Source organism: Vicugna pacos, chromosome 29, assembly GCF_048564905.1.
Source record: "Vicugna pacos chromosome 29, VicPac4, whole genome shotgun sequence".
In the NCBI taxonomy this organism is placed as follows: Eukaryota; Metazoa; Chordata; class Mammalia; order Artiodactyla; family Camelidae; genus Vicugna; species Vicugna pacos.
Genome location: NC_133015.1, coordinates 7859759 through 7876646, shown reverse-complemented (window position 1 = coordinate 7876646; position 16888 = coordinate 7859759). Strand labels below are relative to the sequence as shown.

General features: G+C 44.0%; 1 protein-coding gene and 1 long non-coding RNA gene across 2 annotated transcripts in view; one reads left to right on the top strand and one right to left on the bottom strand.

Annotated features, from left to right (window-relative positions):
* The window catches only part of LOC140690232 (uncharacterized), a 39931-nt gene extending 27817 nt beyond the window's left edge, over positions 1 to 12114 (top strand). Inside the window, exons 3-4 of the long non-coding RNA XR_012065418.1 lie at positions 3472 to 3591; positions 12025 to 12114. This is a non-coding gene — a long non-coding RNA (uncharacterized lncRNA). The remainder of the gene's footprint in view (positions 1 to 3471; positions 3592 to 12024) is intronic.
* ZNF704 (zinc finger protein 704) overlaps positions 7699 to 16888 on the bottom strand; it is a 175383-nt gene continuing 166193 nt past the window's right edge. The window contains exon 9 of the mRNA XM_031692306.2: positions 7699 to 16747. Within this exon, the coding sequence (XP_031548166.2) occupies positions 16636 to 16747 (112 nt within the window). The 3' untranslated portion in view covers positions 7699 to 16635. The remainder of the gene's footprint in view (positions 16748 to 16888) is intronic.

Below are 16888 nucleotides of genomic sequence, written 5' to 3'. Positions count from 1 at the left end.
ATGACATTCTTGGGTCATGAATCTTACCTATAGAATATGAGAATTAAATTAGACGACCTTTAATACCCCTCGGATATAAGTTCTATGACTATATTTACTAGTAAGAAAAATTGACCTTCATTTACTATACTTCATTTACAGTTATTTTCTCTGCCTATCACTTCCTTTCCAACCTCACCCTTTTCTATTAGAGACCCTCCCACATGGCCCTTGACACCATCCCTCCCCAGAGCCCAGTTGATTGGCTCAGGGGAAAATATATCACCCAAATCCGGCCAATGATTTCTGAGTTTGGAATTCGTGCTCTGGGAGTCTAGCCCAGCCTTGACCACACATGCTGTGAGTTCAACGTGGGCCTCTCGTGGCCACTTTTCACCATGTGCTGGGAAGCAAAGAAAGCAGCTATGTAGAGAGAGGAGAAAAGACACGCACAGGGAAGAGAGGAGAAAAGACACGCACAGGGAAGAGAGGAGTCCCGATCCTGCCTTCCCCTGGAGGCCAGGTGAGGGGACAGGACTGGAAAGGCGGGGAGTGTGGCTTTCTTGATCTTGGGTCTAGGATTCCACAACGTCTGGCAATGCTGTCTGACCCTGGACCCTACAAGACACCCCGTGTCCCCTCAGTAAACCCGCTGCTTGTGTTTGCTTCATCTAGTTTGGGATTAATACTTGCTACCGCCCATGTAGGACTCATGTGCAGCTGGTCTCCAGCATGTCTGGTTTGACCAACATGGTGAACAGTGAGACACTTTTATATCGAGCCCCTTTGCAAAATCTGACTTGAGATGTTTTCCTGTGATGATCTGGGCATTATCATGAAATCAGCTAGAGTAAGGAAAGCACTGAGAACCAGAAGTGGCAATGAGGATGATATCAAAAGAGATGGTGAAGGACCTGCTAGCCAGCTGGCTGGAGGCTTCATTCTGGGGTCCAAGGTTAGCTTGCAGGTTTAACTTGGACACTTGATTGTTTTCAAGTTACCTAAGGCTTAATGTGCTTTGGGGGGTTGATTCATAGTCAGCCACCTCGTGAGAGACCCCTGGATCAGCCAGTAGGCCCGTGTCCTGATGCCCAGGGAGAGAGAGCTGTGTGCTACTCAGACCATAGATCTTGACCGAACTGTGTGCAGGGTCCCCTGGGAGTGGAGGCACTTACCTGCCGGGCACTTCGCCAGCCCCTGCGCGTCCCCTGCAGCATCATCCTGGGTCCTGTCTCTCTTGCTCCTGTTACTGCTGGTGTCTTATCCTTGGTCTTTCTGTTTGCCAGGCAATCCTTGCATATAATTTAGAGAAAATGGGATCAATGAAACGAATTAGAAGTGGCTGCTTATGGGAGCGTGACGAAGGGGTGGAAAGGGGCAGAGCAGAGGACCTGCTTTCCATATAAGCTTTTTGTTGCCCTGATTTTTTTCACTGTGTACGTAGATCACCTAGACAGAGACAATCACTGCAACGCCCAGACCCCACTGTAAAATAGTGTCTGTTATGCTTTGTGTCAGCTTAGATCCTCTCTCCTGGGACGTTGACCCAAACCCTTGTGGCCTCCTTCCAGTCACTCTGCATGCTCTTTATAGCACAGACCTATGCTGCAATTTATTTCATTTAGAAATATTCATTTTTTTCACTTACACATTTATTGGATTCTTGCTACATGCAGAGAATTTCTGTGTAGAAACTGTATGTTACTGAACACTTTGTCCTACACTAGGTAATTATTAGGTGATCAGTAGAATCATTTGGTGTTGGTGATTTTGAGAATGTACATATTCCAAAGAAACTTTAAAAAATGCTTAGTGGGCAGGGTATAGCTTAGAGGGAGAGCGCGTGCCTAGCATCCACAAGGTCCTGGGTTCAGTCCCCAGTACCTCCCTGTAAATAAATAAATAAACAAACCTAATTATACCCCCCCACCGCCAAAAACATTTTAAAAAACACAAAAAACAAACAAACAAAAAAATAATAAAGATGCTCCTTACTGAATAAATGTCCATGCCAGGCTTCAGAATATTCATTTCCTTCTCTCTTTACTCGGGCAGTGATAGATGGAGAGCAAAGAGCGATTCAGCCTGAGGAAATGCTCTGTCTGAACAGTTTTTCATTCATTCACTGAAAAATTTATTGAGCACCTATTACGTGCTGGGTAGTGTACTACACGAGGTGGATGCCGCAAGCAGGACACAGCTGTGCCCTCAAGAAGTGTAAGGTCTTGGAGAGTATTTTTTGAGGGGAAGGTAGCTTTCATTTTTTTACATGAGAAGAATCTGTTACTTCATTAGATGTTTGCTGCAGCATCCCTGTAGATGGTGGGCATTTGGTCAAAACTTTTTTTGCAAGTATGTGATTGGCACACAGCTTTGCAGGACAACACCTCTAGATTCTCAGTGTTTTCTCCTGCTCCCCCCACTGAGGGCCATGCATCTGGTTAAAAGGCAGAGTAAACCAACCAGCAGAGAGAAGAGAGAGGTGCTGCCTTAGGGTCACAATGGATCCACAGACTAATAGCCCCTAAAAACATCCACTGTGCAGAACATCCACTGGGGAGCGTCAGGGCTGTGGGGACGCCCAAGTCTACCTACGCTCTGTGGCTTCAGGACAGTTACTTAACCTTTATGAAGACCCTTCATTCTGGATGAAATGGGGGCGATGGTTTCCACACACAGCTATTGTGAGAGTTAATGAGACAATCATGTGGAAGCATCCAGCACATTGCCTGGCACATAGAGGGAGCAAAGTGAGTCCCATCTCCTATCCCACTGCATCTCAGGAAAAGTCAAAGGGCTCAGGGTCCCCTGTGCCCAATACAAGGGAATCATAGATGTTCACTGCTGACGAGTGGGGCTGCGGCTGGCGTGGGAGAAAGCAGTGGGGGTCCAACGGCACGACCTTCTAGTTCTCAAACAGGCTGAGCTATAAAACTGTGTCTCCACTGCTCAGTCTACTAATAGATGAAATAATGGTGGCCAAGAGTAACCAAGAAAACATTTGGGATGTGGTGTGTAAGCTATTTACTAAGGCCAGACATTTTTATTTTAGAATCTTCTTCAGAAATTGAAAAGAGAAACTTCTGGTATTTGAAGGCACTCATCCAGATATCTGATTCCAGTGTTTGAGTATTTTGGCTTCCACTTGGGGACTACTTCTCTGTGCGGGATGACATGTTGTTTTAGGTAATTCTCACAGCAGTCTCATGATGTGAGAACTTCCCTGAACCAAGCGGTACACCGTGAGTCACAGCCCTCCCAGCCCCAGCGAAGGCTTATTGGACTAGGAATAGATAAAGATAGTGCCCAAGCCAGGCTACGTAGTTTTCTTCTCTTTTATAATCATTCCCATTACAAGAACAGGGCATATAAAGGTTAAATCACATGTCCAGCTGTCTGTCTTGCAAGAGGCAAAACTCAGATTTGTCCCCAAGTCTGTTGAACTCCACACCTGCTGCTTTGCTGCACAATACATATTCTTGGCCTTTGCAGGTGAATATACCAAACTCCAGTGATCCCAGCCTTTGCCTAGAGGAGGATCTTCAGGCTGGCCTGCACCAGAATAGACGTCTCTGTTCCTCTGTTTGCCAGACAGCAGGACCAACTGCATGGGTGAGCAGCTAACACAGCCGGGCAGTCATTGCCAAGGGAATGGGTGGGAGCTGCAATCATCAGGGCTGAAGTCTAGAAGAGAGCTGTGCCTTCTATGTGTTTCTAAAAATAACATGGGTCGTGAGCAGTTGATACAGGGAAGATACCCCTTTGGTTTTAAATTATTTTTAACTGTAGGTAAAACCTCAGTCCCTCTAATCCCTGTGAGCCTTTCTTGGGTATAGTTGGTCATCCTTTACATAAATAAACAGCCTCCAAATAGAAGCAGATACACAAAAACTTTTATTAAGTGGAAGTTAGACTTCATGGTAATTAACCACTTACAAATGCATTTAAATGCATGTGTGTGGACACCGCAGAAGTCAGAATGGTCTTCCTGAAAGTCCAGTGTTCTGGCTCGGCACGTGCCAGTGCACCCCAAGGTAGAACCATACACGCAGTAAACACAGGTCAACGAGGACGTCAGACTAGATTGGCAACACCATATCCACTGTTACAGCTAAGCATTACAGAACATGAAAGTCCAAAGACCAGAAGACTATTACTAAAGTGATTCTTACTCTAGACCTTTACGTCTACTTAAATGCTTCCATCGGACCAAGGCAGCAAACCCTCAACTCTGGGGGGACAGCACTGTTTCTATATTTTACCCTTAAATGGGCCACAGGAACTGTAAACGTTCTGTGGCCCTCCTGATGCCCATTGCAGGTAGATGCCAGCTGTCCCCTTGGGAAAGTGCAGTTCAGTTTAACTGGTGTGAACATTTTATATGGTAAATCTTCCATCTGAAATTTTTCTTCTATTTCAGTTAGCACCAGTTTATCTGAAATATTTTTCCTGGTGTTATATATTTAGGAAACATTTTTTTGTTTTGTTTTGTTTTGAAACCAACACACGAAGTCCCAAACAATGGAAAGTAAACACATTCAAAAAGTTGTTTCAGAGAACAGCATTTAGAAAAACAACATCATTTAAACATTCGACAAATCTATGTACAAGGTGCCCAAAGCTGGCGAGGAGGATGGCTGAGGAACAGTCACGGAAAAGGTTTATTAACCTGAAACCCCCACAGGCTGTGTATTTACAGTCGGATAGGTATTCAGAAATGTAGTATCAGAACATCTGAATTTGGCTAAAAATCCTAGAAAAAGACACATCCCCGACCCTAATAACTTCTAAATAGGTAGCAAACATATCCAGTATAACCACAAGTAACCAGGTTGAGAAGTGTGTTTTTCCATATTTTACATACACACAGTTGAGAAACTTTCTCAATGGACATAGAAGAGAACCGCGATGGCAGACAGACGGAGTTCTTTGTTTTAACATCGTCAGATGAAGGAGAGATTTTTTTTTTCATGCCAAATAACGTAGGAAAGTGCTGATTAAGGAGCAGATAAATTATTACGGAAAAGGGTTTCATGGAAACACAAAATCAACACGATGGCTGAAGAAATGTGTGTATATCCTATATGGACTTTCCAAAAAATATAAGTAATGCTCTCTGTGTAATTTTGAAAAAAAAAAAAAAAGAAGATCAATGGTTTTGCTTTGCTGGACACTATTTTTATATTTTGTCCTTTGAAACTATATAATCCAACCCCTTTGGAGAATAGCTTTTTCCTTAGATTGAGAATTAAACACGATAGACACAACCTATGCTATATTTATCCAAGGCAGTATTCACTAATTCATGCAGTTTCGTTCACTTGCTAATCCAGTGTCACTAGAACATCCACCTCTAAAAAAACTGGGCACATTTTGTAACAGCCAACAGTTTCCATTTCTGCTCAAGAAGTACACTTAAACTATAAACCATTTCTCATCTGTTCACCTTAGTGGCTGAATTTATTTAGAGCCTGAAGTTTCAATGTACTGTCTTTAGAAATGTCAGCTAGAAGTATGCAGATGGAAGTTCTACATCCCCATCATGACAGGCATTCAGGTCTGTTTTGAATAATTTGTGGTTGTGTTTATTCTCTAGGGAAAAAATTTGACTTGGATTTGATACAAAATACTCGTTATTCTTTGAAAATGCATAGTTTGTAATTTTTTACATTCATTCACTGATATTAAAGACTTTTGTAAGCAAGTACTTACCTCCAAATGGTGGTAACGTTGTATTTTGCAAGATCTCTAAAAATTGGAGAGCATTGTTACATTGCTTTTGAATTAGTGCCTAATTCCAAGTGAACGCCTGTCAGTTAACACCAACATCGTACAGGAAGAGCTGTTTCTTGTCTGTCTTTCTCTTTACTTCCTTGGCAAGCACTAAAAAGCAACGTTTTCTACTGACAGCATTTCCAATAAATACCCCATTTAAGCCATTTTATAGTTTTGTCTTAACATATTAGATTTGGTGTAGAAAACAATTTGAAAGATGGCTTAATTTTGAAAAGTAGAGTGTTTTTAAACCTCATCATGGGCTAAGGGCAACAGAGGTTTTGTGATGACCGTGGTGCTCTCACTCCTCGGCCCCCTCATTTGCAAAAGATGACCGCAGGCCACTCGGCAGTGGTATTTGATGATAGTCACGAACCCTTTGGGACCTAGCGATTTTTTCTTATCCTGAGTTCTTCCTCCAAGTATATAGATTTTGATACACGAAACACTTTGGAAACTACACTAGTATCTGGTTATTCCAGAGAGCATATGTTTCAATGGTTGACCATTGTCCAACCATTAATTATAAAAATAGGAATTTAAGGTCACATTGTAGGAAAATATTGATTAATGGCATTTTTTAAAAACATATATGATCCACATGCCTGGATTATTTTACACCCAGGACATTTTCAGTTATTGAAGTTATGGAAGAAGTATGTTTTGGGGGTTTTGAGTTCTTCCCTAAAATCTAAATATATTCTAAAGCTTTCTACCAGTGATCACAGAGGTTCCCCAAACAGTTGGGATACTTTGGAAGAAGAAGCTTTGCTCTCATCACAGGGCTTGGTCAAGTCACAGTCATTGATTTCTAATTAGCAGAGTGTAGGCGAAAAGGCGTAAAAAGCAAAGCAAGGGTCTGTAATCTGCAAATTGATGCATCCTTTTTTTTTTTTCTGGTCCCCCTTGGGTAGGGGTAGTTTATGATTATGCTACACTGTAGATCCCTGAGGGGTAATCCCAAGTCTGGAGCCACTGGCCTCCAAAGCTCTGCCTCTTTCCTCACTGTCTTGGCCATCTGTGCCCAAAACATGGGAAGGGGGCGCCACCGGGGTGAGGGACACATGCTCCACAACATGAGCAGATTGGAATAGTTTCTCTTTGCAGAAATAGAATGTGGAAACAATTATAGCCTGCAGGAGCCATGTCCTTTTCTCCTAATAAAGGCCAATTGCGCTTTCTCCTGCTCTGTAACCCTAGGCAGAGGTCAGGGCCCGGAGCAGTGAAGTGTGAAGCCCTCTTCCTCGGCCCCATCGCTCCATTGGCTTTGCACTGGAAGGGAAGGGTTGGGTAGAGGACTTGCGAAGGAGGCTTTGAGTCAAAGTGAAAGGATTAGACACCTGCCTCGCCATTCTTTATGATGGAGTCTGACTGCATCCTTTGTGAGGAGTATGGCCCGTTGTATGCCTTACTACTCTGTCTGAACGATGACCAAAAACTCTTCAGATAAATGGAAACATTTCCCTGAACCACAGGGGTAGTAGCTTCATCGATTGAGCCTAACATACCAGTCACAGTAACACTTAGCCCCTTGGACCTCAGTTTAACAGTGAGGAATCAGGAGCACGGAAGTAAAAATGTTCAGTCCAGAGCTTTTGGAAGCAAACGTACATAATAACAGCATGGCCTCTGGCTCGGGGAAATGAAGGCAAAGAGGGGAGAGGAACATTTCACTAGCAAATTCAAGGTGGTTGCGGTAAAATGACTAATAACCAGAATGGGGACTGTCCTCTCTCTCTTAATTTCTTCTCCAGAGTGCTGGTTTTCCCTCTTCAGTCAGAGATGTGCTGAGAATTCAGAAGAAAATAGATGAGCAACTTAAAAAATTTTTTAAATATATATATATTTAAAAAAATTTATTATTTTTTTGGAGGGAGGTAATTATTTATTTATTTTTTAACGGAGACACTGGGGATTGAACCCAGGACCTTGTGCATGCTGAGCAGGCACGCTACCACTGAGCTATACCCTCCCCCTGCAGCTTTTTTTTTTCAACTGAAAATTTTGTTCTTTAATGACAGCTCTCTTGCCTTTTTCAGGCATTGCTGCTTGCTCCCCTGGCTAATTTTCTGAATTAAAAATTTAGGGAATTGATCCTAGTAAGTTGCAAATGTAACAGTTAATGAGACTTGAGAATTAATTTTTAACACTTTCATAATACAAATAAAGGGGATCTTTTCTTTGGAAGCTGGTAGTTAATTATGTGGATGACATTCAATACGAAAGAAGATTTTTTTTTTTAAACCAAGGACTACAGTTTAAGCATTGAATTCAGAATCTCCTCCTCCTTTAAAAATCTATAGTTAACTTTCTTTTGGAATGATAGCTTCTTCTTGTTTCCTGGAGCTTGGGTCCCTTTAAGTCCTGGCACTGTCAAGGCATTGGTGCAACCACTGCAAAACGGGCTTCTTCTCCAGCAGAGGAGGACAATGCCCACCTGTTTCCTCCCCCAGTGTTGTATTGCTTTAGAAACAGAATCAAAGTATCATTTATCAAAAAGCCCGTGAATGAAGTAGGTGACAGGCCACCATGGGTTAGGCCCCTTCTAGAAAGCTCCAAGACTGAACTTGGGAATTTTAGGCTTTACCCTAAACTCAGGATGTGAAGCCTGGTGACCTCATGGGAGAAGCATAAGATGAAATCCATTCATGCACTGGTCAACCTTGTAATCACTCACGATGGCAGAAATCTCAGGCCCTACCAAAGCTGTTTAAATTGCATTTGTACTGAAACATGACTTAACCATATTACCAAGTGTTTCCAACTTGAGTGGTCAGTACTTTTCAATTTGATCATTACAAATCGTAGATCTGAGCTGTTTTCACATTTTTGGTTTTTGGCATCAGTGTAAGTTTACATGGATAACAAATGCTGAATGTTAACAGCAAAATAATTTCTTTCCAAGGAGCCAAAACTTTCACTCAGCACACTGTAGTAGCTAATAAACTCCTATAATTAACAACTTAGATGGTTGGAATTTAGGAACTAGGAGCATGGTAGGTACCCTAAAGTGATAAATTTGGGGGTGATTAAGTCTGCATTTGACCATGTGAATGCGTGGGCTCTTTACTTCTATGCTAAAGACCTGGATTGCAAGGATGGGTGGAGAACATGGATCCCTGGGTCTTCTCGGGTTTAGAGTCATCCTAGGAGACTGTTCTGAGCCAGCTCTTTCACTCCTCCCCGCAGGCAATAACAAGGCTGACTCACAGGTTCAAGACCACTTGAAACAGGTTGACCTTGGAGGTGGTGATGGTGACCCTAAATATTCCATTCTACACTGGGCTCTAGGCAAGGTCAAATGAAGTCAAGTATCTGAAAGAGACATACTTTATTACATATGGGAAAGGGTTAGTGATTATGCCGACACCGTCAGGACTCTGGTGTAAGACACAGTCTAAACTTCACTTAGTTCATCCAAATGAAGGAAGCAACTTCTATTTTTTTTCCATAACACGTTTCTTCCCATTTTGTCTTTGACCTCAGACAAAGATGTTAAGGTTTTCTATGTGGAGAAACCCCATTTTTAAGGTTAGTGGACAATCTAAACTACCTAAGTACCTACCTACCAGTTCTGAAGCAAGGATTTTGCCATGTTGGAGGTGAAATTTAATGGAATTTTCACCCTGGGATGAAAACGCATGGGACAGGATGGAGTGGGAAGGGGTGCAGAGGGGCTGGCAAAGGGCTTTGGCACAAGGAGGCAGCGTGTGCTATCAGACGGCAGTGGCTCTTTGCCAGCCCCTCGTCACAGTGGTCACGGTAGTGAGAACAGTCGGAAAGTTAGGGTTACAGCCATTCAGTGCTCTGGGGCCTGGCCTGGGCACGCCAGGAGGCAGAGTGAGAGCCGGGTAATACTTCAGTATATTTCGATCAGAGGCAAGGCTAGCTTAAGGATACTGTCTTTTGATATTCAAGTCTTCCATGAGAAGGATTCCTGGGGAAGAAATGACCTCTTTCCCTTCTTGGATGATAGTTGCCCAGAGAGTGCCAATGGTGAGTTTGTGGGGCTGACGGATGAACTTAACCTGATGGCTATGGAATGCGAAATCTGCTGTTCCCAGCAGTTGAAACTGATGGCCAAAGGCTGCATCCGCCCATGTACAGGTTTTCTTTGGCCTGCACAGTGTTGGCCAAGAATCTGAATTTAGCTGAAGTATCAGGTAACATCCTATTTCCCAGTCGGAAGATCTAGCAGCCCTGGGCCTGATTTCTGCATGGTTCTGATTGTCTAGAGCTGGGGCCCCCTTCAAAGGGGCCTGTGTTCTCTGGTTCACCACGATCTCTGCTATTCTCTAGTGCCCTTCTTTTGCCTGATCTGCATCATTCAGTGACAGAATCTGCCTGGTCTTTCTAAGGCATCTGCTATTTACCATTAGGAAGCTTCTACTGAAATACGAAGCAAAACTCATTTGGTTCAAAACCATGCAGCAGTAAACGCTTCTCGGGAACTTTAGTGCCAACAACAGAGAGCTTCCAAGAGAATGAAGATAAAGATTTGCACACTGCCTGGTCTCAGAGATGAGGCCATGCACTTCTTCCCCTAACTCTGTGCATTTCTAGTCCTCATATGTGCAGATACTAAAGCTCATTTGAAAGCAAAGTCTGAGTGACCCTCTGACCACCTCATAGGAGATGCCCAATGGGTGTACAACCATTCTGTCCCAGCTTTTTTTTTTTCATGTTATCTGCAAACTTGACTAATCAGTCTAGCTTCTGAATTACTAAAATCTTAGAAAGAAAAGGTGCTTTCTTGTTTTAACAGTGAGTGGGCTAGAAAACACTGTACAGCATTATGAAATGGTTTTGGCCAAGCTCCGAATTGTTTGTGCGGTTAATAAACTCCCCACATAGCGCGCTTCCTTGTCTTCCGACTCTTGGGAATACAGTGACTTCCTGATCTCAGACTCGCGAGTCTGAATTCTTCACTTGCAAAATCAAGCACTTGCTCTGATAAGGAAAGTAAAGTTATTTAGTTAGTGCTGAGGACAAAGTTATTTTAAATGTCACTGATCACCTAAGAATCCTATCTTTGGGCTCACGTGCCATGATTTTAGAAATTTCCATCAAGTGATACTTGCTAGTTAAATGCAGCTTTGTGCTTCTGGTAGGCTGAGCAATAAGCTTGTCCTTGCAACAGAATCTTGTCATTTTTACACTAAAGAATGTACAAGTGTATTTCTCCCACTGCCAGTAAGCATATCTATTGACATTTTTAAGATTTAAAATATACTTGATGATTCTTAAAGTATCCCCCCCCAAATACTTTGAAAACACACTGGTAATGATAAAAGGAGTAGCTGCTGCCATCTTGATTCTCTTGTAATAATCTTTCCATCGGATCTGCATTTCTACTCTTGCTGCAGAGGGTTAAGTGAAAGGATACGCATCGAAACACTTGCTTAAAAGAGGCATAGCCCTTTGGAGAGCAGGAATTGCTTGTAACATTAACACTTCCTGTCTGGTAAAATACTGTATTTTAAAAAATAAGCTACAATGTATAAAACCAAGGTCATTTCCCACAAAATGTTCATGTTCTTTGTGATTACAAAACACTGCATCTTGTAAAATATTTCCAGTTCTGTTAACTCGAGAAGTTAAGTACTAATGCTTATTATAAAAGTGTCACATCTCTCAGAACTGCAGAAGCCTAAGCAGTATATTTCTCGTCTTATTTGGAAAATTAAGTTATAATTATTGTATTTAAGATTACATTTTGACACAACACATTACCATTGTGATTCTCAGACTCACAAGAAAAGTTATATAAAACATGAGATTGTCTTCAAAAAAAAGGAACTATTTACAAAACAGGACCAGATGTAAAATTCCCATTTTGATTTCTGGCCCTGTGACAGATACACCTTTTAAAGCATGTATATCTCATTGGATCTGGGCTTTTTTCAAAGTCAGTCACCATAAGCAAACCAGTTGGCCTTAAATACCTTTTATACTTTCTTGCTTTATTGGTGCGCGTTACTTAGCGATACAGTTGGTACCTAAAAGTGCTAATCTCATTTTATTTACTGACTTCTGGTTTGACTAGTTACAATGCAAAAGACGTAAGGAAGTAGTTCCGATCTGGAGAAATCCCCACAGGTATGGGGAACGGGGAGAGCGTGTGTGCTGCTGGTTGGGTTATTTTCTTAGAGAAATGAGTTTTCCAGTTGACCCGTGTGCCCAGCGCATTCCCCAAAATGATCCATATTCATGAATCCTGCTCTGTTTCCCCTCATTTGTATGCACAAATTCTTCCCTGCGTTCATACAGGTCAAAGCTACAGCTGACATGGTCGAGAGAAATTCTACAGGGTCTTGTGAAAAAGCAGCACCTTGTCCACAAAAGTCCACGGAAGTTTGCTCCTTAACATGCTATTAAAGCAAAATGCACATTTATAACGCCCTTCACCTACAGAATTCTGCATGTAACTAACAACCAGTCATCCAACGGGCTAATTATAAAAAGGAACACCAAGGCGTCAGATTCATAATTACATTCAGAAACAGCCTTATATGAGTCTGTGAAAACCCACCAGGGACTGTGCTGTGGTTCAGATGCCAGCCTCAGAATGCAGGACTACGAAACAAAGACACAGCTCTGTTTCACAGAGCATTCGTCCACACCCCCAGAAGTCAGAACTGTCCAGTTCATGTCAATTTATCTTGAAATGATATCATGTTCATTAAAAAAACCCAAAAACCAAAAAAACTGTTCTGACTAGAAAAGATGCTGGAGACAATAAAAGCCTTTCTAGTCTTAGGATCCTCCAGATCTATTTTTTCACATACCCTTTAGTTTTCCCTGAGGAAATGATTTTTTTTTAACAGTATTTTGCTACTCTTGTCAAGGAATCCTCTCCCATATGTACAATTCTTGCCACTTTTCTCTAAACATTCCCAAGTGAATGCTGCACTTTCCTTTTCCAGTGAAGTCTGATGAAGGCGGTAATGGGTTCCAGTAGTGACGGCTAATTCGGAACCCAGGGCTGCTTTCAGTGTGGCTTAGTGTGACACCAGCGACAGCCGACTTCAACTCAAGTGCTCTTGCAGTTTGATAGCCGGCATGTCTGTTTCAGAAATCTTGCAACATCCATGGAACTATTTCCTGTTGGAAAGCCCAAGAACTGTAACCCTCATCATTCCCTCTTGAAAGTTCGCATCTGCAACGCGGTTATGACTAGACAAGGAATCGTCTCATGAAGGGCACCCTCCCTGCTGGTGCTGGAGCTGCGGACAGGCATGCACATTCCTGCCCAGAAACCCACTGCCCTCTTCCTGACACTGGCTTTTGCCAAATGAGGGAGGAAACTTTTTAGCAAACAAGGCGGAGAGAAGTCCCACTCAAGATGTGCACGGCAGTCCTGCATCCCTGGGCAGAGCCGCTCCCCGTGAGGGAGCGCTCTCCTGGCTTCAGGCAGCTGCTCCCAGAGTGGGAACCTGCCAGCTCCCTCGGAGGTGCCCAGGGATGGTCACCATCGGCCAGTCAGCATAAGGGAGATGAGCCTGAGCCAGGCCTCCACAGTCCTCTGGTGTCTCTTCTCCGGCCCCCGACTCACTTGCTACGTGGGTACTTTACTTCCTCCAGGCGCTCACACTGCCCTCCTATAAATGGGATGGACATCCTCTTGGAAGAACTAAGGTTTAAATGACTGCCTGATGAGCTCTCTCTGCTGTGCAGCTATCTGGAGAATGCCTGTCCGTCACCAGGAAATGCCTTCTTTGGAGAGAGGTGAGACATCTTGTCTGAAGGGAAGGGTATCAGGGAGAGAAAAGTTAAAGGCTACAACATGCCTTCTTTAGAAAGACTTTGGGACCAGAACCCACTGCACCACCGTTCTTTTGCACAGACAGGTCTCTGAGATGCCCATGAGGGGCGGGGCTCCAGGTAAACAGCCACGTGCCCTGGGACCTTCCTTCCCACCCATCTCCCTCCTCCTCCTCCTCCTGCAGAAAAGAGACAGAAAAGAATGTGGTACCACAGAGAAGGCATTAAACAAATCTTGGGCTTAATTTGGCACTTCATTTAGTTCCAAAATATAACAAAATAGCTCTTTTTTTTTTTTAATTTTAGCGTTTACAATCAGTGCTGTATCTTGCAACTTGTAGCCTTCTGGGTGCCTTTCGAGAAGTTTCATCCATTTTCTTCAAGGCCAGCCAGGGGAAGCTTGGTGGTCGCCTAGTCATTACATGCCTTGGTACAGGGTGCGGGGGTCTATATGCAGGAGGTACTGAGGGTCTGTGCCCACTTGGGAGCTAGAGAAGACAGCCCCGGGCTGACCAGCAGAAGGGGTCCCCGAGTGGTGGGGAGACGCAGAAGAGTGTACGTAAAGACGGTTTTAGAAAGGAGAAGAAATCCCAGGGAACTGGCATTCAGTTCTACACTTCTGCTTACACCTGTGCATTGGCTAATACCGAGGTAAGGACTGAGCTGGGCTCAGCCAGGCCAGAGCTCAGAACTAGTCATGGGCTGTACTTCTGGGGGCAAAGTCACAGAGCCCCCACAAAACCCTCACTCCAGGATTGCTCCACAGCAACCCTCTCTCCCCACTTCTGTCCCGAAGTCCAGGGGATGGGGGATAGACTGAGCACCTCATCACTTTAATCTCTCTCTCTCTCTCTTTTTTTTTTTTTTTTAAATAAAAACCACCTTTATTTCTTTCTTTCCCTTAACGGAGGCACTGGGAATTGAACCCAGGACCTTGTGCACACCAAGCACATGTTCTACTGCTGAGCTGTACCCCCTTTGGATTAGTGACTTAATCCAAAGATCAAGGGCTAGGGAGCTTTGCTGAAGGAAAAAAAAAACCCCTATACTCCAGGACTACACCCCAGCCATCATTGAAGCACATGGTGCTCCTGCTCAAATGGTTGACCAGCACTGGCTTCACTGCAGCCGCTGGGCAATCCAGCCCCAGCTCAGGGCCTCCTGGAATTCACGCAGAGGCGCCTGTGGGCAAAATGACAGGATGCCAGGCTGGGGTAGAGGATGCAACTATGTCTGAAAAAACCCTTTCCTGGCTCGCCTTGTCAGCACTGAGACATCCATTATAGCCGGTGCTGGGTGGCTGGTGATCAAGGTGCACTACAGCGCTTTCTCTGCTCGTTTTTTTTTTTTTTAATTAATGAAGGAGAAAACAGTATCTCTTACAAGGAAGAATGTTTAAAACATCATATGAGAGTTTAAAAAATAAAATTGCCAAAATATATGAATGCACAAATTCTAGATGTTACACCAAAGAGCCTCCTTCTATTCCCCTTGCTTATTTAAAAACAGGATATCTGTTACGACTAGATGACATCTTTCTACTCTTTAAAAAAAGTGTATGTACAATCTCTAAATATATTAAACTTTGCTCTGTGCAATTTCATTTAACATCCCTATGGCTGATTCTAGGCCCCCATCCCGACACAGTGCATCCTCTAAGGTGCTCTTACTTCTTTGCATAGGTACAGGAGGAGTAACTTTAGCAGGGCAATCAAGAGTAGGGTAGACGGAGAATGAGCTTATTTATAGGGCTTGGCAACTACTCCGCTGTCCCTGCACCACTGCCACCAAGACAAACAAACAATAAATGCACCAGGCTCGAAAGTCCGATTAAATGGAACACAGTGCAAGCCCTGGTCCTACTAAACTGAGAAGTTCCTATACCAACACGCATTTTCCTTTTGGTGTTCTGTATGTTCCCTTCCGAGCAAATTCTTAATGACTAGCTCCAATATTTTGATAAGAAAAATAAAGGTTTGGACCTTCCCTTTTCCCATATAATCTTTATATTGTCCATTAACCCATCTCCCAGACACGCTAAAGCATAAAACCTATATAAAAGTGCACTCAGAATGGATGCTGACCCCACGTGACTTTCCGAACAGACGGGGACGTGTAGGCAGGCTGTGCTCTGCTGCCTGAAGCCAACCTGCCGGAGAGTCTGGAGTTCTCTACCTTTACTGAAACCAGTCAGCGGTGGCGTTTTGAGGGAGGGCCTGATGAGCCATTGACCTGGCAACAGCTGTCAGACGAGCGGCGATGAGCAGATCTGAGCTGTGGCTGGCATCGCATCGCATGAGGGAGCTTCAGGCTTTCCCAGATGGCGACGTGGGCCAGGTCCTGGCTGCGTTGTGACAGGGAGCGGATGAGCCCGGCTGCCTCTCGAGGAAGGGCTTCCGAGGACGACTCTCAGACGTTTCCCCTCAGTGACAGAGGCACGTCTTGGACTCAGCTGGGGCTGAAGTCTGCTGGTGATGTCCATTGTCAGTCTCTTTTTGAGCTTCTGCCATCCGGGGCCCTTCAAGCTAACAGCTCTACCATGGTTCCGTCTGGGGCCATTCTTCAAAACAAAACAAACAAACAAACCAAAAAGACATAGAAAAGATCACGATGTGTACTGCTCCCAGAAGTCCAGTGGAGAACAGGGAAAAGACTATTCACAACAAACGCAGGGATTGTTTTTTGTACAAACGCTACTGAATAATGTGTAGCCTCTTTTTTTAAGTGTCAAAAAAAAAATCTCAGAAACGGCATTATTCAGAAAGCTTATCAAAATAGACCTTTCTAGGTCAAACGGGCTTGGTTGGTTTGATTGCTACACAAGTCCACAGTTTTCAGACCTAGACATACAGCCCCCCAAAAGGTGACTTTTCAAGGGAAAAAAATAGTTACAGCTGCTGTAGGCTGGATTCGCAGCAAGAACAGGGAGGGTAGTGACCTTTCATGGGTTTTCCTTTTTTTCTTTTTCTTTTTTTGCTGTAATTCCACCAAGGTTCCCAGAAGTGCTTTTCCTGGGCTTCAGGCGTGTTCTGTTCGGAAGGAAAAGCGCTTTCCGAGGCCCTGCGTGGAAGGCGAAGGCAGGAGCATCTCCGGCGGGTGCCGGCCGGGGCGGCGTCATCAGTCCGTGAACCTCTGGCAGGCCTTCTTCCAGCGGCAGGCCGTGCACCACATGTCCCGGTTCTCCATGCCGTACACCTTCCGGCACTTCTTGCCCTCTCCCCGGGGCTTCCTGGAAGACAGGTGAGGACAAGGGGTTCAGTGCGAGGAATCCAAGGGGCAGGCTCTGGAGGGCTCAAAAGAAAGATCTAGGGAAAAAAAATCAGGAAATGTAGTAGGAGGTCCCTCTAGGTTCAGTCTTTAACCTGTGCTG